Below are 23,027 nucleotides of genomic sequence, written 5' to 3' on the forward strand. Positions count from 1 at the left end.
GCTCAGAGTACACTCGCTCTTATATTTCCCGCTACGTTGACCAACTCTAGAGCTCATCTTACAGTCTAATATTCAGCATCACTTCACGATCATCCCCAAGCCCCGTCCAACCCTGCCACTGCCCGACCAGCTTCCACGCAGCATGGAAATACAGCCTCCCGTGCACGACGCCATACACCTTGGAGAATTCCCGTAAACTCCTCAACATCCTCCAAAACCGCCAATCACCACCACCCTCCTCCCCCTCCTCCAAACCGGCAACCCGACCTCGAACCTCCTCCATCATCTCCTCCCATCCCCGCCTCTCCTCCGCCAGCTCCTTCGAAACAAGCAGCCTCCCATCCACCACCGGCCGAAGCTGCGTGACGTACACCAGCACCACCACAAGCCAAAGCCCCCTCACAAGACTTTCCCTCTGCCCCGCATCATCCACCCAGCTCTCCATCACCACCAGCGCGCTGTGCACACAGGTCGGCAGCCGGCTCAGGTACACGTCAAACGCCGCCTGCCCGGGCTTGTGCGTCGCGCAGGTTAGCAGAGTAGAAAGCGCAGCGAGCTGGGAGAGGACCAGTCGTGGGTCGGACGTGTCGAGGCGGTCGACGTACTCGGCCACGGCCGCGCGGGCGGCCGGGTTGGACAGGATGTGCGAGACGGCCTGGGGATGGAAGCCCGGGCCGGATTTAATGACGCCGCTGAGGCGGCCGTCGTAGGCGAGCTGGTGGAGGATTTCTTCGGGGGAGAGGAGGGGGAGGGCGAGATGGCGCTCGCTTCTTCTAGGGAACCTCGGCGGCGCCGATGTTGTTGAAGAGGTGTGTGGGTTGTTGGCCATCAGCAGCTCGGAGATGGGCTCCATCCAGTCTACGGCGGAGAGGGTCAGGGCCTGCATGACGAGGATGGAATTGCGCAATTCGATGCCGTCACTGAGTAGGGTCAGTGGTTGGCCGATGCCGGAGAACAGGCCCTGGAGCAGAGGCTTGTCGCCCGTGAAGATGTGGGTGAGAGCGAGCGCTTTGGTGTTGCCTGCGAATCGGCCGTTTTCTATGCTGAAGTATGTCATGAATGCCCGTTGGAATCTGGGGGGTTCCATGTCAGATAGGGAGGGAAAGAGGATGGGGATGGTGAGCCTAGTGTGTTGTACCTGGCATCGCCCAGAAACTGCGCCTTGGTCTCTTCGTCTGCTATGTTCCTGGGTGACGGCTCCCAGGGAGCGAGGCTTCCCTTCAACAATTCGTACGTGGCCTGGAGGCGGTCCTCCTTGCCGCCAAGGAAGAAGACGGTAGCCAGGGCCTGGGTTGTTAGTTTCGGGGCAGAAGCGTCTGACAGGCCGCGGACGTACAGCGGGAACCTCGTTACGCCGTCCGTCTCCCTGAACCAAGGCATGCTGGACATGTGTTTTCGCCAGGAGGCTGTCAAACACAGCTTGTGATCCTGCAGGGGCCATCATACAGCCAAGTATACACTTCCGTCTAGATGAACCTGTGGTGGATGCAATGAAACGGCCGTCCGCCAACTGGTACCATCCTGATGGGTAGCTTTATATCACACCAAGGCGTTGAGCTCTCTTGGCCCTTGATGTCGTCAGGGGAGATCGAGTACTTGATCCGCCAAACCCCGAGACTATACGGGCTGAAAAGAGGATGGGCCGGTCTAGTCGCCTCGAGAGGCTTCGACTAGTGGCGATCCGCAGGAGTGTTTGTGGATTGCTCGGCATTCCTGGCAACGGCATGCATCATGTCTTGGCCTGGGAGGATAGGGTACTGGGCAGTGCTCGTCTTGATGGGTTGGATAGGGAAAGTCGGGATTCAAGGGCAGCTGAGGGGCGGGAGATACCGGTAGGCCAACGGGGCGGGGGAGGAGCAAAGGCGAGTCCGAGGACGGTGAATGGCTAAGCAGATGGATCGAAAGCAAGGCCGAGCGTTGATGCTCACGACCGGGCCCGGAGACGACTTCAAGGGGTTCGCCATGGCATCACCGCCACCGACGAGCAGGTGCCTTCGTCGGGCCGTGAACAGGTGTAGGAGACTCCATGCGCGCAACGTTGCTGGTTCCCAGGAGACGAGAACAGCGCTCGGGGTTCGGATTGGTCCCCTGACGACGCCATGACTGAGTAGAGAAGCATCATGGTCGACAAAGTTGGATGACGATGGGAGTTGCTGATGACTGATCAACGGTCAGCTTGACGATGGTTCCCATGTTTCCTTAATTAGCTTAGAGCTCATCTTCCAAATCGACTAATCCACTCAATTGGTTCGTCGATCACCGACGGTGTCTGAGATCAGGCACATACCTAATCCCCGAGGTAATGTTCAGTTCGTTTTCCAGAAGAAACCATAGAGGTGCATGGGGAGTGTGGTATGGGCGCCTTAGTCATTTGTTTCTCAGCGTTGCTTCCTTCAAACGTTTGCAGGCCTACTCCGTCCGGGCTAGGCCTAGTCGGGGTTCCTGAATCGCCAATCAGGGTTAGCGGGTTGGCTGGATTAGTTATCGGATCGGTGATTTGGAATTTTACACAGTACGGATTAGATGCAGGCCGATAAGTCAGCGGGTTGATGGAGGAAGGTTCGCTCCAACACAAAAGCTTCAAGCATTTCCAACTTTGTCAAAGTCTTCCTGCCTCACTCATCCCCAGTCATCGCTTAGGGATCACGAAGCCGCCATCACGGTGCCATGAGGAAAAAACCCGGAGATCACCGGTCCAGCATCATCGTACAGGGTTGTCGTCTCCAACCTTGGCAATTCCAAATATACCCAGGTCTCGGCTTTTGCTCGTTCTCTTCGGAGTACCTGTATATTTCCTTCTTTTCCTTTTCTCGTGGATTAAATATCAGGTCAATCTCTAACGACGGATTTGACGGTTGCTCCTCATGACCTGAATCAAAGTTTGAACTATTATCAGCATCATGGGAGATGCGATCATTGGATGCTCTCCGGCAGAGCTCCAACGAGTCTCACACCAGCTTTTGATCTCAACCATACTCATGATTTGCCCCTCGCCCTTTCAGCGCGCATGCTCGGCTGGCGACCTAAGCAGTTCCCGACTTCAGCGCGATAGTCGTCCGATGCGGCAGTCTTCCCCTCGGGTGCCTCCCCGTCAGGTGACACTGGACGGCCGACGTGGCGGGTACCGGCAGATTGTCTCGAAACGCTGGCCCCTGACAGCGTCAAGCCTGGGATCACGCAGCAGACGTCTCTGTGCGCCCTCACCGCTGCATTCGAATTGTCTTCACCACCCTCTGATCAACTGGGAGGGTCATCTCTCATGACCGGAAGGGTTCCGACACGAACGAGGCGTTTCTTGAGCAGTTCGCTGCTGCTCTGTGCATTGAAGGGTGGCGGTTCCGCCATATGTGGCTTGGTAGAACCTTGCCAATGAAAGACGGTTGACCTGTGGTTGCGCAGTCTATGCTGCTTTCGAACGCCATCTCTCGTCGATGCTACAAGCATCGGGCCAGCATGCCATACGCATTATTCATCTACCATCGACTTCCGTCGACGCGACCCGATTCAGTTTGGGTGCCATTCTTAGCTGAGCACACGGAGAGGGTAAAGGGTATGCCACGGCGACAGGGACTGGGAGGCACGCCGCCTGAAATGCGGGAAACAGTTCGCCCAGGGCCGTATCACGGTGACGGCACTGTACCCAGCTTGTGCCATGGTCTTTGCTGGACTTCTGTGAGTCTCATGGAAGCAAGGTCTATCGGGGGATGTTACGTGGAAATTGTTGAACGGCGCATGGGGCCGTAATGTCAAGGTTGTTACCTTGAGCACCCCTGATCTTCACGGTGCAAGTGTTGTTGTAGAGAGAGCACACATAACTCCCTCGCCCACTGCTCAACGGTCCCTCGGCCTGGTTCCTTCTCGTTTCTCTCCGCCCTGCGTTCCAGGCTAACTTTGCGACCGTTTGGTTGTTTGCACAAAGCGGCTGGCCAGAACTGACTTTCCGTGAAGCTCCTATGCGCACTTCACATCACCTGCTCCTGGCCTTGGCCAGCTGGTTGACTGCCGTCTATGGACGGGACGCCCCTTTCAGCTACAACGATGCGTTAGGTCTCGCGGAAACAGATCGCTCAGTGGGGATAGATTTGGCCGGTACGTCAGACGAGGGTTCCATGAGAGGAAGACGAATTCTGCTAAGACAGTCTCAGCAAGGTACCCAGTTCCGGAGTCTCAGTGCGACTCCTGGGTCGGCGTCGAGATGATTGTTATGGTTGAGGTCACCGAGGTTTGCCCCGAGGGATCTACCGGTAGGGCTTCTGAAGCCTTTGACGATGAACATGTGGCTGATGGCGCCGTCAGTGATCGAGACCCTCACGGAATGCATCGAAACCCTGACCCGCTCCATATGCGCGACGTCGGCAACGGACCTGCCTTGCTACCCCTGTGTCATGGGCACGCCGCTGTCGTCTGATACGGCAACGGTCACCGTGGTAAGCATGATTTGTGCCAAACCCACCACCCATGACAGAACACTATCACTGACGTGCCCTGCTCGGCTCCAGACTTCCCGCTCTTCAGTTACCGAGGCAACCGTCACGCTCACCCTGCAGCTCTGCAGCACCTGCACCCTGACAACCTACGTCGGCACCGTCCCCGGTTATACCCCCGGCGCGCCCTGCCACCGGTGCAGCCCGTACGGAAGCAGCAGCAGCCCAGCTCCTCCAGCCACTTCATCATCAACCAGCTCGGAAGGCAGTGGTGCAGCGACAAGTTTTGCTCCGACAACGACGATCACATTGATATCGACTTTGACCAGAACTGTCAGCTTAGCTTCGGGATGCCCCACCGCCACAAGCTCGCCGCCGCCTGGCAATCCGGGCTTGCCTTCTTCGGCTACTGCCAGCGCGGGGTGTAGCCTGGGCTCTGGCTCGAGCTCGTCCGTCACGCCGACGCGTATGCCTTCTGCGGCCACCACCACGGCGGCGCCGTCTGTTGCTACGGCGGGTGGCGTGAGGAATGGGGCTGGGTATGTGGTTCTTGTCGTGGGCTGGGTCGTTGTTGGATGTCTTCTTTTACTGAGGGGGTGAGTTGATGCACTTGGGGGCTTTCTTGCTTAGTTTGGTAGGTTTGGCAAGGTAACCCCCCTTTTTCACTTGGTTGTAGGACCTTCGAGAGTTCTGAGTTTGGATTGTGCCCTACTTTTTACCCCCATGTTTTTTGTTCTGATTCGAGGCAGGAAAAATTGGAAGTGGAAGATTTTCGAGTCAAGTTCGGTCTGTACTGATGCTGGGCTCCGATCTCGGGCCCGCGGAGGGATGCAGGCGTCCCGGATGCTGGCTCCGGGTGCCGGAGCGGACTGAGCGGTTTTCTTGCGGGACATCGACTCCGCACCGAGTTACATTGGCCAAGTCTCGATCTTGACAACCTACTGTGGTAACCCATCCGCGATTAGCCGGAACACTTATTAAGCCCTAAGACGCAAGAACGCATGTTCCCTGCTCACAGTGGATGAGGAAGTTCCTGGGGTAGCACCGGCGAAGCGGCCTGGGCTGGTCTGATATCGTCACTGATGTGTCATTGGCCTCTCCTCACCTGCCACTCGCGGCGGCATGAGGGTTGATCGTATGCATTGTTGAGGGGTATGGTTGCGGAGATGCATATCAGAACGAGGGGAGGTGGGGGTCACATCTTTGGGCCGTCAGGAGCCGCGGGAGTTGAAGATGGTATTAAAAGGGGGCATGTCTGCTGAGTCCTGAATAGGCCTTCCTTACCTCTTCCTCTTTGCGAACGACGACTCGACACCTCTCAAGCGCAAAGAACAACGAATTGCTCATCCTACTCCACAAGTATTGTCGTGCGCACTGCACTCCTCCCCCTCGCCATGAGCTCATCTAACCACAGCCCAGACTGACCTCCCGTCTGGTACATGATGCCGTCCTCCCGCGTGCTCGCCGGGGAAGCCATGGCGACCTTTCAATGGTGTCCTATCCCACAATGATCAGTCCTATCATCTTCAGGTAACTATCTGAACGCATGAGCCGGTGCCAATCCGGTGGCTGTTGTCACGGCTGTATGTGTTTGTATCTGTATATGTACAAGCACAAGTACAATACATACAGATTTGACGACAGCCCCGGAGCGGCTGAGATCATACGGCGGAAACTTGATCTGGATAATACCAGCGAAAGGATCATGCTTCTCCCCCCTGTCTTGCTCTGTCACGGCAGGACCCTAACTGTCACAGATACCCAACCAACCCAATAACAACGACCATGGCTCCCGGCGCCATCTCTCCCGCTCAGCAGCACGCCCAACTCGCCTCTGCCTCCAAGAAAGCCAAGGATGCCACTGCTGTGGCTGAAGGCACCGGTGGCCTGACCAAGCCCCTGGCCGACCTGATGGGCAACTGGGACAGGTTTTCGTTCGCCCCGATCCGCGAGAGCACCGTCTCGCGCGCCATGACGCGGCGCTGTAAGCTCCCTTCTTACCCCTTTTCTATCATCAGCAGATCCCCCTCCCCACACCAACTCTTCCTCCCCCTTCGAAGGCAAATCTCACTAACACAACTTCCTTGACCAACCCGGGCAGACTTCACCGACCTTGACGCCCACGCCGAGACAGATATCGTCATCATCGGCGCCGGCTCCTGCGGCCTGTCGGCGGCCTACACGCTCGGGACGCTACGCCCGGACCTGCGCATCACCATCATCGAGTCCGGCGTCGCGCCCGGCGGCGGCGCCTGGCTAGGCGGGCAGCTGTTCAGCGCCATGGTGATGCGCAAGCCGGCCGACGTGTTCCTGCGCGAGGTGGGCGTGCCGTTCGACGACGAGGGCGACTACGTCGTCGTCAAGCACGCCGCGCTGTTTACGAGTACTGTCTTGTCGCGCGTGCTGGCGATGGACAATGTCAAGCTGTTTAATGCCACGGCGGTCGAGGACCTGATTACGCGCCCGGCGGAAGACGGGAAGGAGGAGGGAGGGGTGAGGATCGCGGGCGTTGTGACCAACTGGACACTGGTGTCGATGCATCATGATGATCAGAGCTGCATGGATCCCAACACGGTCAACGCGCCCGTGGTGATCTCGACTACCGGGCACGACGGTGAGTCCTTTCTCCTCCCATCTTCTTTACCGTCTTGTGTCTAATAAGCGGTGTGTGTGACAGGCCCCTTTGGCGCGTTCTCGGTCAAGCGCCTTGTCAGCATGAAGCAACTCGAGCAGCTACAGGGCATGCGCGGGCTGGACATGCAGCGCGCCGAGGACGCCATCGTCAAGAACACGCGCGAGATCGTGCCCGGCCTGATTGTCGGCGGCATGGAGCTGTCCGAGATCGACGGCGCCAACCGCATGGGCCCGACCTTCGGCGCGATGGCTTTGAGTGGTGTTAAGGCCGCCGAAGAGGCCATCCGCGTGTTTGACCTGCGCAAGAAGCAAAACGAGTTCTAAGGCGCGATGTGGACAGGCGGTATTGACTGGTATGAACTTTGTTGGTGGATGATGGCTGCACACGGAAGAGTGGGTCTACACTCGCTTGTTCAGGTAGTCAGCAGAGGATGCTCAGGACGCTCTTTGAGGATGAACTCGTTGTCCTTTTCAATATTATCAAGGCTCGACGGCCCAGTAATTATGTCTAGCGTCTAACTTCCCCAAGGTAGATTTCTTTTTTTCCCCTCTCTTTACTCATTTGTCCTTCTCACGGCCCTTTCTCCCTCACTTCCCCTTTCCTTTCGTAGTATATGTCTGGTTGATGAAAGCAGACGTATTCGAACAAGTCTATTGTCTATCCCACCACCTTGACTCCTCCATCGACCCCTACCCAACAATCTCCCTCCCCACCTTCTCCAGCGCCTTCACCAACCCCTCCACCGTCCCCCTCAACGTCAGTGCATTCACAACCACCCTGAAAAAGCTCCCCCTCTCCCCCGGCGCGTAATCAACCATATACCCCCTCCCCACCAATCTCTCCACCATGGCCCTCGTCCTCCGCGTATTCTCCTCCTTCTCCTCCGCCACCTTCCCTCCAGGGGCATAGTAAAAGCACACCTGCAGACACGGCGGCGGGTTCTCCGAGACCAGCACAAAGTCCGCGTGCTGGGATATTAGATTGGCCAGGTGCGCGGCAACGGCAAATGCCCCATCGACTTGTCTTCCGAAGGCCGCCGCACCGTAGTAGATCCAGCTGAGCGCGAGCTTGAGACTGTCTGCGCGGCGGCCGCATTGCAGGGTGAGGTCTGCCATGTCCCATACCTCCGGCACGTTGGTATCGGTAGCGTCTCCACCGTCCGGGTGGCTGGTGGCAGCTCCGTTTGCTGTTGCTGGTGGTGAGGGTGAGGTCTCGCCGGGGGAATGGAAGAGATACCCGGCGGGGAGGGTATTCGCCCTATGAAAGACCGCCATGTCCGGACCGAGGAGGAACGAGCAGGTGACAGGCACGTTCATCATCTTGTGCGGGTTGACCGTCAGCGAGTGGGCGAGGTGCGAGCCGGCGAGTTTGTGGCGGTGAGTCGACGAGAAGACGGCCGGGCCGCCCCAGCTCGCGTCGATGTGCAGCCAGAGGTTGAACTCGGCGCAGATGGCGGCAATCTCCTCGAAGGGGTCGTACGAGCCAAGCACCGTGGTGCCGGCGGTCGCGTTGACGTACAGCGGGGTCTTGCCTTGGGATTGGGCGCGCTGGATGGAGGTGCGCAGCGCGGCCGGGTCCATTCGCCCTGTGGCGTCGACGGGCACCGTCCAGACGGAGGAGGAGCCGAGGCCGCAGGTGACGGCGGCTTTTTCGACCGAGTAGTGGCCGTGGACGCTGGTGAAGAGGACAAAGGGTCCTGAGGCACAGTTATTGCCTTGGGTCTTGGACTCGGGGTAAAGTGTGTTGCGGGCGATGACGATGGAGGTCAGGTTGGATGAGCTCCCGCCTTGGCAGGTGATGCCTCCTGCACGAGGCCCGGTGAAGCCGAAGAGCTTGGCCAGCGATTTGGCTGTGTGTTTTTCGATCACTGTCAGGGCAGGCGAGACTTGGTAGACGTGCACCTTAATCATGTTAGTGAGCTTTTCCTGATAAGGCGCAGGGCTAGGCCGCTCACATTCGTGTTCAGGACCCCGAGTAGGAGCTCAGAAACCACGCCAACCTAATGTCTTGGAGTCAGAGTCTGCGAAACCTTCTGACGGTAGGCTGGAGAACGCACTGGGTTGGTACTGGCGTACAGCTTGTCCATGAACCCTTGGTCCCACGTGTTGACACTATACTTGAGAACATCCTTGATGGCAGCGAGCAACCCCTGTTCGCCACGCCCTTCTCCTTCTGGCAGACACAGGGCCAATTCTCGAGCCAGATCCACGGGTTTTCGGGCGTTGACGAGCGCGTTTTGGGCAAGTCCCTGGGCGTTCGGGAGCAATTCCCCGGCAGCCCTGGATTCCACCGCCTCGTCGGCTGCCCGGATGAAGGGGATAAGAAGAGCTTTGACGGCATCGATGAGCTTCCTTCATGTCAGCCTTGCCCATGGTAATATACACGGGTTTACTTACATGTTCGACCTCGTCCGCCCTGTTCAGGGGCTTTGCCCCATGTGAGCCGTTCATCTCGACAGGAAGGGACACCGTTAAGCTTCGACGTCGACAACAGGGTTCGGGTTGCGGAAGTAGCAATCCCCAGACCGGAGTCAGAGTCAATTTTTTTCACGGCTCCGGTTCGGCCGGCACCGGTCCCCCACGCCCCCACATCTCGGCTCGGTCTACCGACGGTTTGGCCACATCCGTAACAAACGAAACAGCCGAAACAGGGGTGAAATGCCGCGAACCAGAGGGTCGTGGGGCTCGAGGTCTACTGCTTGTGATGACTGTCTTCGGATCATCAACGGTACGGAGAGCCTATGGTTTCTCCAATGACAAAATGGCAGGTTCCTGTTCAGCTAGAAGCCGGGCTAGAGGTGTGGCCCTAGCATGGTAACCGTGCCTGGCGCGCGTCAAGCATTTACTCCTTGGCTGGTTTGCGACCCAGCTTCTCCAAAGCCGCCTGCAACTTCCTACTCCTCTTAGCGTGGGCCGGATGGTCGAGAAAGTACTTAGACAAGGGCGCGTATTTGCCTGGTGGCGGACTTCCCCATGTCTCCAACAGCCACTCTGCGACGAACTCTCTGTTCATAAGCCAACTTTGCGGAAACCAATCTGCCCATGAGCCCCGGTTTGTGACGATACTCCAACCAGGGGAGAAAGGCCAGAATTGCTCGATAGGCGAGTGGGGAACCGGAGGGGCACCGTCCTTGTACTTTTGATGCGGGCGATAGTAGAACGGGAAAACGGTGGCGCGGTCGAAATCGATCAAAACGATGCTGCCGTCAGGCTTAACCATGACATTGCGCGGCGCCAGATCTCTGTGGAGCACCTCGGCATCCCACCAAATGGAGATGTAGGCCTCAAAGGTGTTCTTGAGGACGCGGAGACGAGTTTCCTCGTCGGGCAGCAGGTAGTATTGGACGGCCTTGTTCTCCTTGGCCTTGGGAATCTTGTCGAAGATAGTCTCGCCAGGTACGAGCTCAAGAAGAAGCATGCGCACCCATCGACGGATGCCAGGCTGATCGGTGTCGAGCGAGAAGGTCCAAGCACCGTGGTACTCAGGCACGAGCATCGCGCCCACTCCTTCGACGGGCTGCATGGTTCCATAAGCCCAGGTCTCGATGGCATAGTCGACGTCGGCGAGCGTCATGCAGTCCCACTCAAGCCAAAGACCGTCTTCATCCTGCAACGGGTAGTACACGCCGTCGTATATTTTGGCCAGACAGACGACCTCCTTGTCGCCATCGAAGTAGCCGCTGACCACCTGCGCGCCGCCGGGGTCGAGCCCGGGACGCCTCAGTGTCTTTGTGCCCGTGATGGTGAAGGTGTGCTCCTCACGGCTCGGCGGCTCCGTCTCCAAGGGCGGGTGGTCCAGGGCAAAGTCAACACGGTCGTGATACATTTGTCTTTGGCTGATCGCAACTTTGGCCCGAGGACATGGTCCGTGGCCGCTGCCAAACGGCTTTGGGGGAACGTGGTGTTGAATCCGGAGCTCGACTCCTTCTCGATATGGCGTTGAAAAGGTGCGTGCATGTGTTGTAGTTGACATGATGACCTGGTTTCGCTGGGTTATCGGTCAAAGATAGGTTTGATTGTTTGGTAGGTTGGTAGCCGGCGGATAGATTACGTTGCTTGGGACAGTCCCACGCGTCCTCTCATCCTCGATTCCAAGATTCGTTGTTTTCAAGAAATGGGATTGGAGGAAAAGATGTAATAGAAGAGAAGTATATGAGGAAAGAAGTAACTCTAGGAAAGAGAAAAGAGAATACATGAGTGCACTGGAGGAGAAAAACAAAAGGGAAGAGCCACAAAAAAGGAGGGCATAAAACGTAACGTCTTGCATCTACCTTGTCTACCTTACGGAGGTAGAACCGTAGAGATACACGTGTAGATACATTGACATGGTGGAGACCAGTCGTCATTATTACGATTATTTGATTGGCTGGGGAGCTCACCATTGCTTTTCCGTCATCTGCAGTCACAGACACCCGACCAAGACCGGGACCAAGACACACCAACCCGTCCTTCCTCCTCTCAGCATTCCTTCACCATAGTAGCATTTTCGCCAAAAATCCCGCTCATTTCAGCACCGTTCTTCGGTTTATACGATCTACAAGCCCTAACCTGCGACTCATTGTTTGTCCAGTGACGCCGCGTTCCCAGCCTTGCGACATTTGTTATTAGCTCGCGACAGCAAGATCCCAGCCGCTTTGGCCCATTGACACGGACGCCACCCAGCTTGCTCTCGACGCGCACACTCCCAGTTTGTTGTCGCGCGTCCTCGATTACACACCTGCTTCGTCATCCACAAGCACTCATTCCCACGCGTTTTATTCACCCCGCGCAATTCGACCCCACCTGGATATCGACATTCGTCTGACCGCGGCAGCCGCTCTCGCGGTGCACGCGCCGCCTCACTGACCACTCGACTCCTTCTCCTTCTGCAAAACAACAGTCCAAAATGAAGGCCCCGCACACCCCCTCGGCGTCAGACGCCTCCCAGCCCCCTGTCCCGATATCCATCACCATATGCGGCGACGGCGGCTGCGGTAAGTCGTCCATCACGCTCCGCCTCGTCCGCTCCGCCTGGACCAGCGACTACGACCCGACCATCGAGGACAGCTACAGCGTGACGCGGCGCATTGACGGCATCGTGTACCACCTCAGCCTGACCGACACGGCGGGGCAGGAAGAGTACCGCGGCATGTGGGCGTCGTCCAACCTGGGCGCCGACGCCTTCCTACTCGTCTACGACATCACCTCGCGCGACTCGCTCGACGCGCTCGACTACTTCAACGAATTAATCGACATGGAGGCAGAAACGCGCCTCGACAATGCGGCGCGCGCGCGCAAGGCGGGGCTGACTAACGTCGCGCTGTCCCCCACCATGCCCGATCCCGCTTCCTCCTCCCTCATGATGAACCACCGCGGCGGCGCCGGATCCGGCGCCAAGACCATCCCGCCCGTCAAGATCGTCGCCGGCAATAAGTGCGACCTCCAGGAGAGTCGCCGGGTGCCCGCGGCGGTGGGGCTCGAGTGGGCGCGCAAGCGCGGGTGCGGCTTCATGGAGACGAGCGCCCGGCTCGAGGTCAACATCGAGGAGACTTTTGCGCTGATAGTGCGGCGCGTGGTCGAGGCCAGGCGGCTGGCGCAGATGGGGGTTACCGATGCCGAGCTGGCCGCGAGTAGCCGCGGAATGACCAAGCCGCTTACGCCGCTGCCGCCGCCGGGGGAGGACGAGGATAATGAGAAGCAGGGGCGCGGGCCTGGGATCAGGGGTCCGAATATCAAGGGGGATCGCGTCGGGAAGGGGGATGGCGGGTTCTGGAAGAAATTGCGATGCTGGTAGGACCGGGCGCGGCACGGGTGTGGGAAAGTTGCGAAGGCTATCAAGATTGGGAAGGTTGCTTGTTGATGGTTGGCTGGGAGTTGGGAGACATGCTTTTGGGATGGAACCAGGGCGAGCGTGATACCACGGATGGTTGGGTTTATTGGTGGACATGACACCCACGTGTCTTTCTTCATTGCTGGATTTGCTCTCGGCTGGGTGATTCGGTGTAGGGATACCTCGGGCGTTGTTGGACTTGTTACAAGGGACAGCGGGATACCATGAACTAGTAGATCGTCTGAAGCGAGCTCTTGTGTGTTCTGTTGTCTTATGTGTTACTGCTACCGAGCACTTGCGACGTGGGAAGCCATTCTCATGCGGTCGATTACTGAATTCTTCTTAAGCAGAGATACCTGTTGTACGGCTCTGTTGTCGTTATTATGGCATGTCTAAATCATGCAACTGTGTGGATTGTCGTCTTCCGAAACGAAGTTGAAGCCAAGAGACCTTCCAAACCCCATGATCGTGCCTCGAAATGGGAGCGCGTAGTGCGCAAGCCAAAACATCGGCGTAAGAATCACCACCACACCTCCTTGGTAGCATCCATTTTCCCAAAGCCCAGTCCAAAACCTAACCAGACCCTTCCCAACGCCCTACCCATGCCATTATCTGATAATCCATGGACCCCTTCACTCCCCTGTGGCGCCATCTCCCGTTTGACCCCTCTAATTTGGTCTAACCCGTCTAACCCCTAGGTCCCCTACTACATCCCTCAGGTAGGTAGCTCACTTGCCCTTTCCCTCCACCCACTCCCGCCACCTCCTAAAGTCGGCATACGCCATCTTCTCCTTCTTCCCCTGATACCGCACCACATCCAGCTCAACATCGGTCCACTTCTCCTTCCGGCCAACCCACCCCGCTTTCCGCATCAGACTCACCACCGTCTCCTCCTTAGTCCACCCCTGCTCGACCGGGACATCGGGGAGGTAGGTTGCGCCGTACCGCTTGCCGTGATAGTAAAATGAGATGCGCAGGCCGTGCGTGCCGAGCTCCCAGTCAAACGCGTCGGCGGCGTCTTCAAAGTCGGTCAGCAGCGTGACGGCGCACTCGAGGACGGGCAGTTCGCGCGGGGTGATGGGGCTGAAGCGCATGTCTTGCAGCGCCGAGATGAGTGCGTACGACGAGAGCCCTTCCTCGAGCGGCTGCGGTTCGAAGGTGCCGATGCAGCCGCGCAGCGAGGCGTGCCCGCCGTGGCGCGGGGACAGCGTGTTCCAGGTTACGAAGAGCGGGGATGAGGTGGGTGGGGTGGGCGGCGAGGAGGGGTCGAGTTCCTCCTCCTCCGAGGTCGCGGGGGTGTCCGGCCCCAGTGAGAGAGTGCTGTCTGAGGCGGAGGAGGAGGCGATGCTGGAGGTGGACGAAACTTCGGTCACGCGGTGGAGGGCAGGCAGGCGCTTGGAGAACTTGGTGTTGCTGGCTGTGGCGCCGTTGTCGTCGGCCGCGGCTTCGGTTCCGGTTGAGCGAATGTACTGGGCCCAGGACTTCTGCACCTCGGCTAGCGACATGGGCTTGCGGTCCTCGAGGTGGGCGGCTAGAACCTCGAAGCAGAACAGGCAGTGTTCTGCAGTCGCCATAGTGATGGTAGGTTGGCTTGGCCGTGCCGCTGATGAACCTGGTCTGGGTCTTGGGCCTTTTGGCTCTCACGCGTGAAGTTGGGGAATCAAGTAAATGATGGATGTGGTCTCCAAGAACCAGAAGAAGCAAAGGGAACGACACGACTCAAGCCAGCCCGATATGTTTGTCGGCGACGAGGGAGAGAGATCAGGCGGGGCAGGAAGAAGAGGGGCAGTGGACAAGTCGGGATTGTCGGGTTGAACGGGCCAAGCTAGTGGGGCATGGCAGGGCGGAGCTGGAAGCCCGGCCTCCATCAAGGCGATGCGGGGCAGCTCGACATGGTCGTGGTGATTCCAGACGGGAGTCCAGACCAGTCCATTCACTCGCCCCAACGATAGACATCCAGCTACAAGCTGAGCCCCACCTCTCGCCTGAAGGACCCCTCCAGCTGAGGCTTTCTGAGGCGCGCACCCGACTTCCACAGAAAGTTCAAGTCGCAATGTAGACTAGTACACAGCCATGCGGACTGAGCCCATTGGAGACGGAGACATTATCATCTCTTCTTGAAGAGAAGCTGTTTCCGATTGCTGAGTATGGAGTTCTACTACAAGCAGAGCCTTTATTCTCCGATTGGTTCGATCCACACCCAGTTCAATATTTTCTGCAAACGGAGCAGGATGCGTTGTGTTTAATCTTTGAGGTGTGACGGCAGTTGAACAGTCGGCGCCAGCTGGAGGACTGCCTATGAACCAGCTGATCGTTTCAGCTTTTAGCCGCGTCCAAGGGACAACACACAAGCATCCTGGCACCACACCCTCAGGAACTTGTACAAGCTTTAGCTTTCTGGGCACCAGGATCCTGCGACACGGAAGGCTAGACTCCATCCTGATTTCTCAAACATACCAAGACCCGGATTCGACGCCTTCCGGCCGCCTCCTCCTCCCCACGAGCGGCTCTCCCCGATGCGACACACAAGACGGACACGCTGCCGGTTTCATCCCCCCGTCTTGAAAAGCTTCGCTCCGCTTGTTGGCCCACCCATGGACTTCTCCAGACTTCCCGCCCGATGGTTACGCTTGTTTTAGCTTCGCCGCCCACGGCACGGTGGCATTGGCCCGCGCAGGAATTCAAGCTTAACGGCCTGCTCAGTACACATCAGCTGACGTGTACAGTATTTTACATGGGACCAGAGCTGCATATGCTGGAAGCTCAAGTACTGCGTTCCAGCGTCTCAGATGGGCATCGCTTCGAGTTGAAGTTCCAGTCCCTGCGCTCCAAAATTCGTGGGGTTTTGGCGACTGGAGACGCCCCAAGTTTGGACGGTCTGGTCGGTTCCAACAGGTGCTTTGGTGAGGTGGCAGGGCTGGGCAGTTCTTGGTGTGCGTTCCTGAAACGCATCTTGTCTATCAAGCGCTGCGGATCCTAATCTTCGGGTTGCCGCTCGAAGCATACTAATACTCAATGCCTCCTGACTTGGTTTCTTCCCGTCTTCTATCCCTCTGCACGTCCATCACCACTCGCTTCCCACCACTTACTTTCCTTCCCATCTTTTCTGTTCATCCCCTTCCGTCCGCAATCTGCTCGTCGCCGGCCGACACATTCGCTTTCTTCATCCCTCTCTCGAATTACCAGCAATACGCCTTTTAATCAGTCAATATGAAGTTCATCGTTGCTACTCTCTTGGCTTTTGCCACCATGGCCCTTGCCTACCCGGCGGTGGACAACAATGGTTGGTGACATTGTCACTATCTCTCAGTTAAACGTCCTAATACTGATATGCTTCTCGCAGCGCCCGTCCGGCGCCAGAACATCGCCGCCGAGGTCGACGCCCAAGTCCCTTCCATGTCGGACGGGAATGGCAATGTCATCCCGTTTGATTCCACCAAAGTCAAAGCCGCCGCTGCCAACAAGGCTTGAGCGGCCAGGTCACATCCGGCAGAGATAGTGCATTAAGACGCTTCGGCAATGCGCCCACAGATCATCATCAACGTCAACTAATAGGTGATTTGCTATTAACGATGGCGGCGTTCGAACTATTACGATAATCATGTCTACCCTCGCCCAAGAACCGACCAGCACAAGCGAGAGCGAGGAAGACTTCTAGACTGCGACATGCTTTGAGGCGATGCAGCATGAGTGCGTGATCCAATAAGATTGGAACTGGTGTAAGCGACTGGAAATTGTTCAGCGGCAAGATCAATCTATTTTTTCATTTTCGAAGTTTGTCGTGGTTCTGTATGGTCGCTTCTTCATGTGTTGAATATGAATTCCTGATATACCCTAACCCTCGCTTCTGGGTTCCTCGAACCAACGCTGACCTGGAAGATCTCCACATCCGCCAACTCTGTCAGCTTGCACCCTGTTCATCAATCCAGACTTGAGTCTTATCAATGTCATGATCCCCTCCGCATCCCAAAACACCCGACGATTGCATTTCGTCTCGGCTCAGATCGCGGAGAAAGCCCAATTGGAAGCTCGGCGCGAGGCGCAACAAACAGCCGACCACGGCCCCAAGCCTCTTTTGCTGTGGCAGCTGCATGTTGGTGGGGTTATTGGCGAGCTGAGCCCTAGCTTCCTCCTTTGGGGTGTTGGCACCGCCATCATGGAAGTAGCTGAAAGGAGTCTCCGGGGGCCGCGGCTGGATAAGGCGCCCCCCGCCTCGGTTAGCGCCAATCCTTCCCCGCGAGCGGCGCGAGGTTTAAAGCAGACGAGTGTCCCGAATTCTGGCCTACCCTACCCTGGCCTCTTCGCGAATTGATGACCCCGGCCGTCCCTTTCACCTCCCGCAGTGAGATCCGTGCCGCGTTAAGCGCGCCGACGGCACGGCCGAGTCGTTGTGTTCGGATGAGCTTGGAAGAGACTTGCGCCGCCCCCGGTTAATCAAAACAAGGACATGTCGCTCGATCTCGACCAAGTGCTGTATGCGCGCGCGGGATGGCGCAAGGCGGTGCTGATCCCGCTCTGGGTGTTCCAAGTCGCCGTGCTGCTGTGTCTGATGGGCATCTTTGCCTACCGCTTGGCCGAGACGTTTGAGCACTATGAGGAACTCGACAAGCTGGGCGAGGTGCCCATTGTCGAGGTTGTGTAGGCCACCACCTTGGTATTTTCAGTTTGCTTGCGCCATTGCTGACTCCGTCCGCAGCTGGGAGGGCACCAACGTGCTCTTCAACCTCGTCGCGCTGATCCTCACCATCCTCGAGGTCGCCCGCAAGGCCACCGAGCGGCTGACCCCGTTCTTCATGGTCTGCAGCCAGGTCGTGAAGCTGACCCTCGCCCTGGCTGTGCTGGCTCTCGACATCGTCGCCTACCTCCGGCGCATGGACGGCCACTACTCGACCATCGGCCTGTCTCTTGACTGCGGGTTACTGTGCGTCTCTCTGCACCCCCCAGACCTTACCTGACTGACTGTGTCTACGGCTGTCGTCCAGCGCGGCAACCCTGGCCACATTCGCCTACGCCCTCGTCACCTACCGCCGCCTTCTCAAATACGAGGACTACCACCTGACCGCCAACGCAAAAGCCCAGGGCGGCTATGTCCCAGGCGGCGGCGAGTCCGTCGAGCTGGGCTACAACAATAGAGCCAGCTACTACGCCCACAACTACCCGAGGAGCGAGGAAACCCAGCAGGGCATCATCTACTCCGACACCTCCTACCGTTCTCAAACACAAACCCGACCCTACTCGGAATCGTACAAGTATCCGCAAGTTCAAGTCCAACCCTACCCCGAATTTACTACCGGTACCTCCGCCCCCGAAAGCCACCATCACCAGCACCCGGCCCTAGCACCGTCCTCGTCAACAGCGGAGCTGAAGAAGCAGGTCGACCAGGCGATAAGCTATGAATTCGGCTGGAGCAGCAGTCCCGGTTCCAGTCCCAATGGTACTGCTACCGGCAACAATGGCACGACAACGACGGCGGCAGCAGACCACGTGAACCGGTCCGGCAGCGTGGTGCTGGGCAGTGGGACGGTGCCGGTGCGGCATGGCATGGTGGCGAGGCCTGCGTTGGGGGTTGCGAGGCAGCAGAGTTGGTATGTATTTTTCCTTTGTTCTCTGTTCTTTTCTTGTCCATTTGTTAAGGCCCTTAAACTCTGGTCACGGCGTGGCTCGGCTTGACTGACGTTGGATTCGATTCGATGTAGGGTTACGGAAAGGGGTGTGATTGCGGAGCCGGACGAGGAGGAGGAGGGGGGGCCGGTATTGGGGAGGGGAGCTTTTGGGCATGGGCATGGGCAGGGAGGCGGGAGGATAGAGGAGGATACGGAGATGCTATTGTCGCCGACGAGTAAGTGAGGCGCTTGGTGGGGGACGATTGAGGTTGCTTATGATACAGTAGGTTTGATGGGATGGAGTTTGGAATTTTGTGTTCTCTTCAGGGGTGGGACGGTATTGCTGGATATGCTATGGCATGTGTATGTTGTGTATATATGATGGGTTATAACTGACGAAACGAAGACGATGTTAAATGTAAAAATCAGAGACATTCACCCCCCTCGCTTCCTTCCCCCTGAACTATCCTTGCATACCCCTCCTCCATCCCACCTCACCTCACCTTAACCCCTCTTTCCCTAATAGCAGGTAATGCACCCCCTTTAGACAACAAAGCTGAGCAACCAAGGTGAGTAACTACCTCACCTTCCACCGAACCCGCCCAACCCACGCAGCAAACGCCCGCACCTCGTCCGCCTCCAACAATCTCTCCACCGTAAAATACTCCCTCGCCAACTCCTCGTGGCCCCTGAAGCGGTGCACAAACCGATGACACGCCCCGCACAGCCACGCAACGTTCTGCAGCTCGTCCTCGCGGTGCCAGCCGCGCTTGACCGCTTTCGCGTGCACCATGCGCGGGATCAGGTGGTGGTACGTCAGATTGATCCAGTCGCGGCCGCAGATCTCGCAGGCCGTTACCTTGCCCCTCGTGGAGGATGGCGGTGGCGGCGGGGTGGTGGCTGTCGTGACGTATGACGACAAGACCGGGGCGAGGAACTCGGCTGGCGTGGGTAAGTTGGAGGGGGCTGGGGGGTTGGAGGTGATGCCGTAGGCTGTGAGGGAGTCTGGGATGGACGGGTCGAGGGTTTGGAGGAGATGGGAGGTGAAGTCTGGAGTGAGCGGGAGGGGGTAGAGGGATTCTAGGGATGGGTCGTCGGTCCAGGTGTAGTGGGTTAGGGATTGCAGGGCCGGGGGCAGGGTCTGGAAGATTGCGGTGGCGATGTAGCTGGTGAAGTCGGCCAGGTCGTCGGCTGTAAGTTCAGTGTCGTCTGACGAGGCGGTCGAGGGCGGGGAAGGAGACTTTCTGGAGCGTCGTTTGGGTTTGGGCTTGGGTTTAGAAAAAGGGCCGGTCATGCGCTCGATGAGGAAAGATGAGAGAACGTCACGGAATTGTTCGTAATTGGTAGTGTGCTCTGGGGGGATCTCGTCGGACATGGTGGGTTTTTGTATTAATGTGATTGGGTTAAGTGCCGGATGAAACTGAGGAGAGTAGTATGATGTCAGGAGAAAGTTCGTCTTTCCATCTTATATTTTTCTGACCCCCATTCCGCGCCCTTCCCAAACAATCCATTTTCCGTCTCGGCCCCGGCCCCGCACCGCCTGGGCACCGCCCGATTGGATCCGGCATCAAACACCGGGCTCCGGCCGTCAGCCGGTCAACTTCACCCCCCTGCAAACTCCGGGACTGAGTCACTCACCGGCGAGACACCACCAAACACCAAACAACAACAATAACAACAACAACAGGACTAGCCTCAACGACACCCTTTGCCAATTGACTCAACCCACGCCAGTCTCGTCATTCGCTAGTTAGCACGCGAAATCGCTTGAGCATAGGGGACGCTCCACAACGCTACCGACTCGCATTGTCTGAAAACAAACATGCTCAGTTTGTTTACTTGTTTACTCAGTCTGTTTACTGGTGCCAGACTACTGATGTACTACAGTAATGTGTTCACGAAGCTAGCGCTTAGAGGCCCCTCCCTGGGAATACCGTAAGGTACTTGACCCTCTTACACCAGACCAGCCAAACGCCATCCCCCAAGCCCGAGTATCTCTCTCGCCCCGTAACTCATCAAATAATCGCATTCCGAACCACACCATCCACCCCTTCCTCACTCAGGCGGCGCATCCTCCGGACTCCTCCCATTTCGATACTGCCAAAGCCGACTCAGCTCCTTCACCTTAACCTTGACCCCCTCTCCCTTCTCCCTCCCAGCAGCCTCCCGATTCCCCAACACCCCCTTCCTTTCCAAAACAGGACTCACCCCAAGCACCTCCACCCCCGCCGCCACCTCCTCCTCACCATCCTCTTCTCCCTCCCCATTCCCAACGCCAACCAAAACTTCACTCTCCATAAACTCATTCCCCTCCTCCCCCGCACCCCACGGCACACCCATCTTTCCATCCCTGACCAATTCACCGGTAACCGGATCCCGCCTGAGCGGGAACATGCCGTCCAGATAGTGCTGCACCATCTGGTGCCCGCCTCGCAGACTCGTCCGCGCAAACACGCGGCCGATGAAGCGCGGGATGAAGAGCGGCGAGGGGGTCAGCGACGTGGCGAAGTGCAGCACGCCCCAGAGCGCGACAAAGTCGGTCGTGTGTGCGTAGTGCTCGATGTGGCCTATCGCCCGGTCTGAGAAGTCCGATGGGTGAGGGGTGGCGGTGGAGCTTGTTAGAAGGGGGGCGGGTGTGGTGGCGGTGTTGTTGCCGCGGTGGGTTGTGATGGGGGATTGGTTCTCGTTGTTGCGTGGTGGCTGCGCGTCGGATGGGCGGGAAGAGGACTCGAAACTGGAGTTGGGACTGGAATATGGCTGGGGCTTGCGGAGGCCGGGGACAGGGCTGTGGTGAGCATGGTTGGGATCGAGTTGGGTTGAGTCTACTGAGGCGGCAAGGGGGTTGCGCTTGGCTAGGGTCTGGGAGCGGACATGGCGGTGCGGATTGTTGAAATGGTTGGCTGCGTTTCCAAAAGTGTAGACTTCGAGTTTGCCGAGGATGTCCTGCGGGAGTTCTTGAAGCAGCCAGTCCAGGATCAGGCTGCCTTGGATACCGCCCTGCGAGTGGAGGATGAATATGACTTTGGAGTACTGCGGGTTATATAGCTTTTGCTTGATGATCGAATAACAAACCCGCACGTCTTTCGTGGCGTAGCCCCAGTTGCGCTGGAGAAGGCATTCCAAAACGTCGAACAAGATGCCGGCGCTGGTCACGGTGAGTACAGGCCGAGGGGCTATTCGAGCTGTGTGGTGTCTCACGTCTTGTTGTGGATGCCCAAGACTGGGCGCTTGAAGGTGACAGCAAGACGGTTGAGGTTGCCTTGCATCCAGTGTGCCCTGACCACAGTCAGTCTCCTGCAACTGCGGATCGTGGTGCACCCAACGACTCACCCGGCCGCGACCCCATTGATAAAAATCCATTGCTCATGTGCATGTTCCGGGAGCGCTGGCGCGTACTTGGGATCCGAGTGATACTCGACGCCTTCGCCGTTCAACAGCATGCACAGCGCCTTGTTCAACAGCAAAAAGGCGGCCACGGTCATGGCTGCTGCCCAGACCGGAAGCATCACCAGACACGGAAGTGCCAGAATGCCGGCCAGCTGCACGGCGCACAGCACAACATGGATGGCGATGCACCAGACATTGCTCAGTGTCGGTGAGAGCTCACTCAACTCGCCCGAGTCGGCGGGAGAGAGCGGCCACAAGATGTAGGGGATGGCCCAGAAGAACTTAAAGAAATAGTAGATGTCCCACGCCATGAGCTTCCACGGCATGTCGGTGTAGCCATAGTTGATGACGGTCCCCCCCCCTATCTGCGATCCAAAGAATTGCGTGCTGTTGTCAGAGTTGGCCTTGCTTGGCCGTGTGGCGAGCGGCGGTGGTTGAGCCATTGTGGTTGTGTGTAAGCGCGGATTCTGAGCAAACGAGAACGGTCCATTGGTACTGCAGGTTCGGTCGAGAAGCCGGCATTTTATTTAAAGCTCTGTCCCCAGATCAGATCGACGGCTTGGAATGTCACTTTGACCCTGCTCACATGGCGGGCTGGAGTGTCAGCAGGATGGCTGAGGGCTTGGCAGTTGTGTGACAGCATCAAGTCGTTGCAAATGACCATGTCGATTGCGCCCACAGGGCTGAATGACGCTAACTGCAACTACTGCTGGCTGCACTAAATAGCGGGTGTCCCGGTAGTGGCAGGAGCATCCATCCGATCGGGATAAATCTGGGGACGGGAGTAGAGTGGCAGTCACAGCCCGCATCCAGCACTTGTAGTTCCATGAGGTCATTTCAAGGTCACTTCCGAATCGATTGCAACCTACGGTAGCAGCTTATTGTTTGTTCTCCAATAAAACATGCCCTCTCTGAGTGCGACGATATTACTTCAGTCTGATTGCGGAATCAGTCGTAAAGTCGTAGAAGGCGTCCTGTCACCATGAAAATCAGGGTCTCATAAAAATCTTCTTTGACAGCAAAGGCGCCCTGGTGACGGTTAGGACTTTGAGAGGTTGCGCTGACTTTCAAAACAGCTAGGAATCTCGAGAGGGAAGTGGAGTTGTGTGTATCCGTATTATATTATACAACTACCGACCAGGGTTAGGTCTCGATAAGATAACATTTCCT

At 57.4% G+C, this 23,027-nt stretch overlaps 12 protein-coding genes across 12 annotated transcripts; 6 read left to right on the forward strand and 6 right to left on the reverse strand.

The window, feature by feature from the left end:
* Window positions 1-58: 58 nt before the first annotated feature.
* Window positions 59-1,441, reverse strand: N657DRAFT_572047 (uncharacterized protein; the record flags this gene model as incomplete). The annotated part of the gene is made up of 3 exons (XM_062788853.1): window positions 59-1,073; window positions 1,157-1,178; window positions 1,333-1,441. 3 exons carry the CDS (start codon window positions 1,439-1,441, stop codon window positions 59-61), a joined length of 1,146 nt encoding a protein of 381 aa, XP_062648375.1.
* Window positions 1,442-1,540: 99 nt separating this feature from the next.
* Window positions 1,541-2,032, forward strand: N657DRAFT_398930 (uncharacterized protein). The gene has a single exon (XM_062787183.1). The coding sequence runs from the start codon at window positions 1,638-1,640 to the stop codon at window positions 1,887-1,889; it is 252 nt and encodes an 83-aa protein (XP_062648376.1). The 5' UTR covers window positions 1,541-1,637; the 3' UTR covers window positions 1,890-2,032.
* Window positions 2,033-3,608: 1,576 nt separating this feature from the next.
* N657DRAFT_399119 (uncharacterized protein) lies at window positions 3,609-5,082 on the forward strand. The gene is made up of 4 exons (XM_062787184.1): window positions 3,609-4,089; window positions 4,146-4,244; window positions 4,297-4,427; window positions 4,500-5,082. The coding sequence occupies exons 1-4, from the start codon at window positions 3,954-3,956 to the stop codon at window positions 5,022-5,024; spliced, it is 891 nt and encodes a 296-aa protein (XP_062648377.1). The 5' UTR covers window positions 3,609-3,953; the 3' UTR covers window positions 5,025-5,082.
* A 634-nt stretch (window positions 5,083-5,716) lies between these two features.
* N657DRAFT_644855 (Thi4-domain-containing protein) lies at window positions 5,717-7,728 on the forward strand. Its single transcript, XM_062792840.1, has 4 exons — window positions 5,717-5,791; window positions 5,844-6,408; window positions 6,526-7,038; window positions 7,102-7,728. Exons 2-4 carry the CDS (start codon window positions 6,210-6,212, stop codon window positions 7,380-7,382), a joined length of 993 nt encoding a protein of 330 aa, XP_062648378.1. The 5' UTR covers window positions 5,717-5,791; window positions 5,844-6,209; the 3' UTR covers window positions 7,383-7,728.
* A 20-nt stretch (window positions 7,729-7,748) lies between these two features.
* On the reverse strand, window positions 7,749-9,509 carry N657DRAFT_571732 (PLP-dependent transferase; the record flags this gene model as incomplete). Its single annotated transcript, XM_062788827.1, has 4 exons — window positions 7,749-8,960; window positions 9,014-9,058; window positions 9,116-9,406; window positions 9,456-9,509. The coding sequence occupies 4 exons, from the start codon at window positions 9,507-9,509 to the stop codon at window positions 7,749-7,751; spliced, it is 1,602 nt and encodes a 533-aa protein (XP_062648379.1).
* Window positions 9,510-9,900: 391 nt separating this feature from the next.
* On the reverse strand, window positions 9,901-11,031 carry N657DRAFT_572214 (uncharacterized protein; the record flags this gene model as incomplete). The annotated part of the gene is made up of 1 exon (XM_062788875.1): window positions 9,901-11,031. The coding sequence occupies one exon, from the start codon at window positions 11,029-11,031 to the stop codon at window positions 9,901-9,903; it is 1,131 nt and encodes a 376-aa protein (XP_062648380.1).
* A 436-nt stretch (window positions 11,032-11,467) lies between these two features.
* N657DRAFT_644856 (ras-domain-containing protein) lies at window positions 11,468-13,280 on the forward strand. Its single transcript, XM_062792841.1, has one exon. The coding sequence runs from the start codon at window positions 11,944-11,946 to the stop codon at window positions 12,829-12,831; it is 888 nt and encodes a 295-aa protein (XP_062648381.1). The 5' UTR covers window positions 11,468-11,943; the 3' UTR covers window positions 12,832-13,280.
* N657DRAFT_644857 (uncharacterized protein) lies at window positions 13,181-14,740 on the reverse strand. Its single transcript, XM_062792842.1, has one exon. It carries the CDS (start codon window positions 14,439-14,441, stop codon window positions 13,596-13,598), a length of 846 nt encoding a protein of 281 aa, XP_062648382.1. The 5' UTR covers window positions 14,442-14,740; the 3' UTR covers window positions 13,181-13,595.
* Window positions 14,741-16,116: 1,376 nt separating this feature from the next.
* On the forward strand, window positions 16,117-16,338 carry N657DRAFT_680561 (uncharacterized protein; the record flags this gene model as incomplete). The annotated part of the gene is made up of 2 exons (XM_062796300.1): window positions 16,117-16,150; window positions 16,211-16,338. 2 exons carry the CDS (start codon window positions 16,117-16,119, stop codon window positions 16,336-16,338), a joined length of 162 nt encoding a protein of 53 aa, XP_062648383.1.
* Window positions 16,339-17,314: 976 nt separating this feature from the next.
* N657DRAFT_680562 (uncharacterized protein) lies at window positions 17,315-18,714 on the forward strand (the record flags this gene model as incomplete). The annotated part of the gene is made up of 4 exons (XM_062796301.1): window positions 17,315-17,505; window positions 17,564-17,788; window positions 17,850-18,452; window positions 18,564-18,714. The coding sequence occupies 4 exons, from the start codon at window positions 17,315-17,317 to the stop codon at window positions 18,712-18,714; spliced, it is 1,170 nt and encodes a 389-aa protein (XP_062648384.1).
* Window positions 18,715-18,795: 81 nt separating this feature from the next.
* N657DRAFT_663603 (uncharacterized protein) lies at window positions 18,796-19,925 on the reverse strand. The gene has a single exon (XM_062795197.1). The coding sequence runs from the start codon at window positions 19,843-19,845 to the stop codon at window positions 19,048-19,050; it is 798 nt and encodes a 265-aa protein (XP_062648385.1). The 5' UTR covers window positions 19,846-19,925; the 3' UTR covers window positions 18,796-19,047.
* A 366-nt stretch (window positions 19,926-20,291) lies between these two features.
* Window positions 20,292-22,685, reverse strand: N657DRAFT_671530 (uncharacterized protein). Its single transcript, XM_062795597.1, has 4 exons — window positions 21,801-22,685; window positions 21,669-21,746; window positions 20,679-21,615; window positions 20,292-20,567 (listed from the first exon to the last, which is right to left on the reverse strand). The coding sequence occupies exons 1-4, from the start codon at window positions 22,298-22,300 to the stop codon at window positions 20,526-20,528; spliced, it is 1,557 nt and encodes a 518-aa protein (XP_062648386.1). The 5' UTR covers window positions 22,301-22,685; the 3' UTR covers window positions 20,292-20,525.
* Window positions 22,686-23,027: the final 342 nt, after the last annotated feature.

Source organism: Parathielavia appendiculata, assembly GCF_033297405.1.
Source record: "Parathielavia appendiculata strain CBS 731.68 unplaced genomic scaffold N657scaffold_5, whole genome shotgun sequence".
In the NCBI taxonomy this organism is placed as follows: domain Eukaryota; kingdom Fungi; phylum Ascomycota; class Sordariomycetes; order Sordariales; family Chaetomiaceae; genus Parathielavia; species Parathielavia appendiculata.

Excerpts from the sequence above, each read along its gene's own strand:
- N657DRAFT_644857 (XM_062792842.1), bottom strand. The coding sequence starts at position 14,441 with ATGGCGACTGCAGAACACTGCCTGTTCTGCTTCGAGGTTCTAGCCGCC.
- N657DRAFT_644855 (XM_062792840.1), top strand. The coding sequence starts at position 6,210 with ATGGCTCCCGGCGCCATCTCTCCCGCTCAGCAGCACGCCCAACTCGCC. Across the intron at positions 6,409-6,525 it reads GCGCGCCATGACGCGGCGCT|ACTTCACCGACCTTGACGCC; the intron begins GTAAGCTCCCTT and ends CAACCCGGGCAG. Across the intron at positions 7,039-7,101 it reads CTCGACTACCGGGCACGACG|GCCCCTTTGGCGCGTTCTCG; the intron begins GTGAGTCCTTTC and ends TGTGTGTGACAG.
- N657DRAFT_644856 (XM_062792841.1), top strand. The coding sequence starts at position 11,944 with ATGAAGGCCCCGCACACCCCCTCGGCGTCAGACGCCTCCCAGCCCCCT.
- N657DRAFT_399119 (XM_062787184.1), top strand. The coding sequence starts at position 3,954 with ATGCGCACTTCACATCACCTGCTCCTGGCCTTGGCCAGCTGGTTGACT. Across the intron at positions 4,090-4,145 it reads AGTGGGGATAGATTTGGCCG|CAAGGTACCCAGTTCCGGAG; the intron begins GTACGTCAGACG and ends AGACAGTCTCAG. Across the intron at positions 4,428-4,499 it reads ATACGGCAACGGTCACCGTG|ACTTCCCGCTCTTCAGTTAC; the intron begins GTAAGCATGATT and ends GCTCGGCTCCAG.
- N657DRAFT_398930 (XM_062787183.1), top strand. The coding sequence starts at position 1,638 with ATGGGCCGGTCTAGTCGCCTCGAGAGGCTTCGACTAGTGGCGATCCGC.
- N657DRAFT_671530 (XM_062795597.1), bottom strand. The coding sequence starts at position 22,300 with ATGGCTCAACCACCGCCGCTCGCCACACGGCCAAGCAAGGCCAACTCT. Across the intron at positions 21,747-21,800 it reads ATCAATGGGGTCGCGGCCGG|GGCACACTGGATGCAAGGCA; the intron begins GTGAGTCGTTGG and ends GACTGTGGTCAG. Across the intron at positions 21,616-21,668 it reads TTGGGCATCCACAACAAGAC|CGCCGGCATCTTGTTCGACG; the intron begins GTGAGACACCAC and ends CACCGTGACCAG.
- N657DRAFT_663603 (XM_062795197.1), bottom strand. The coding sequence starts at position 19,845 with ATGTCCGACGAGATCCCCCCAGAGCACACTACCAATTACGAACAATTC.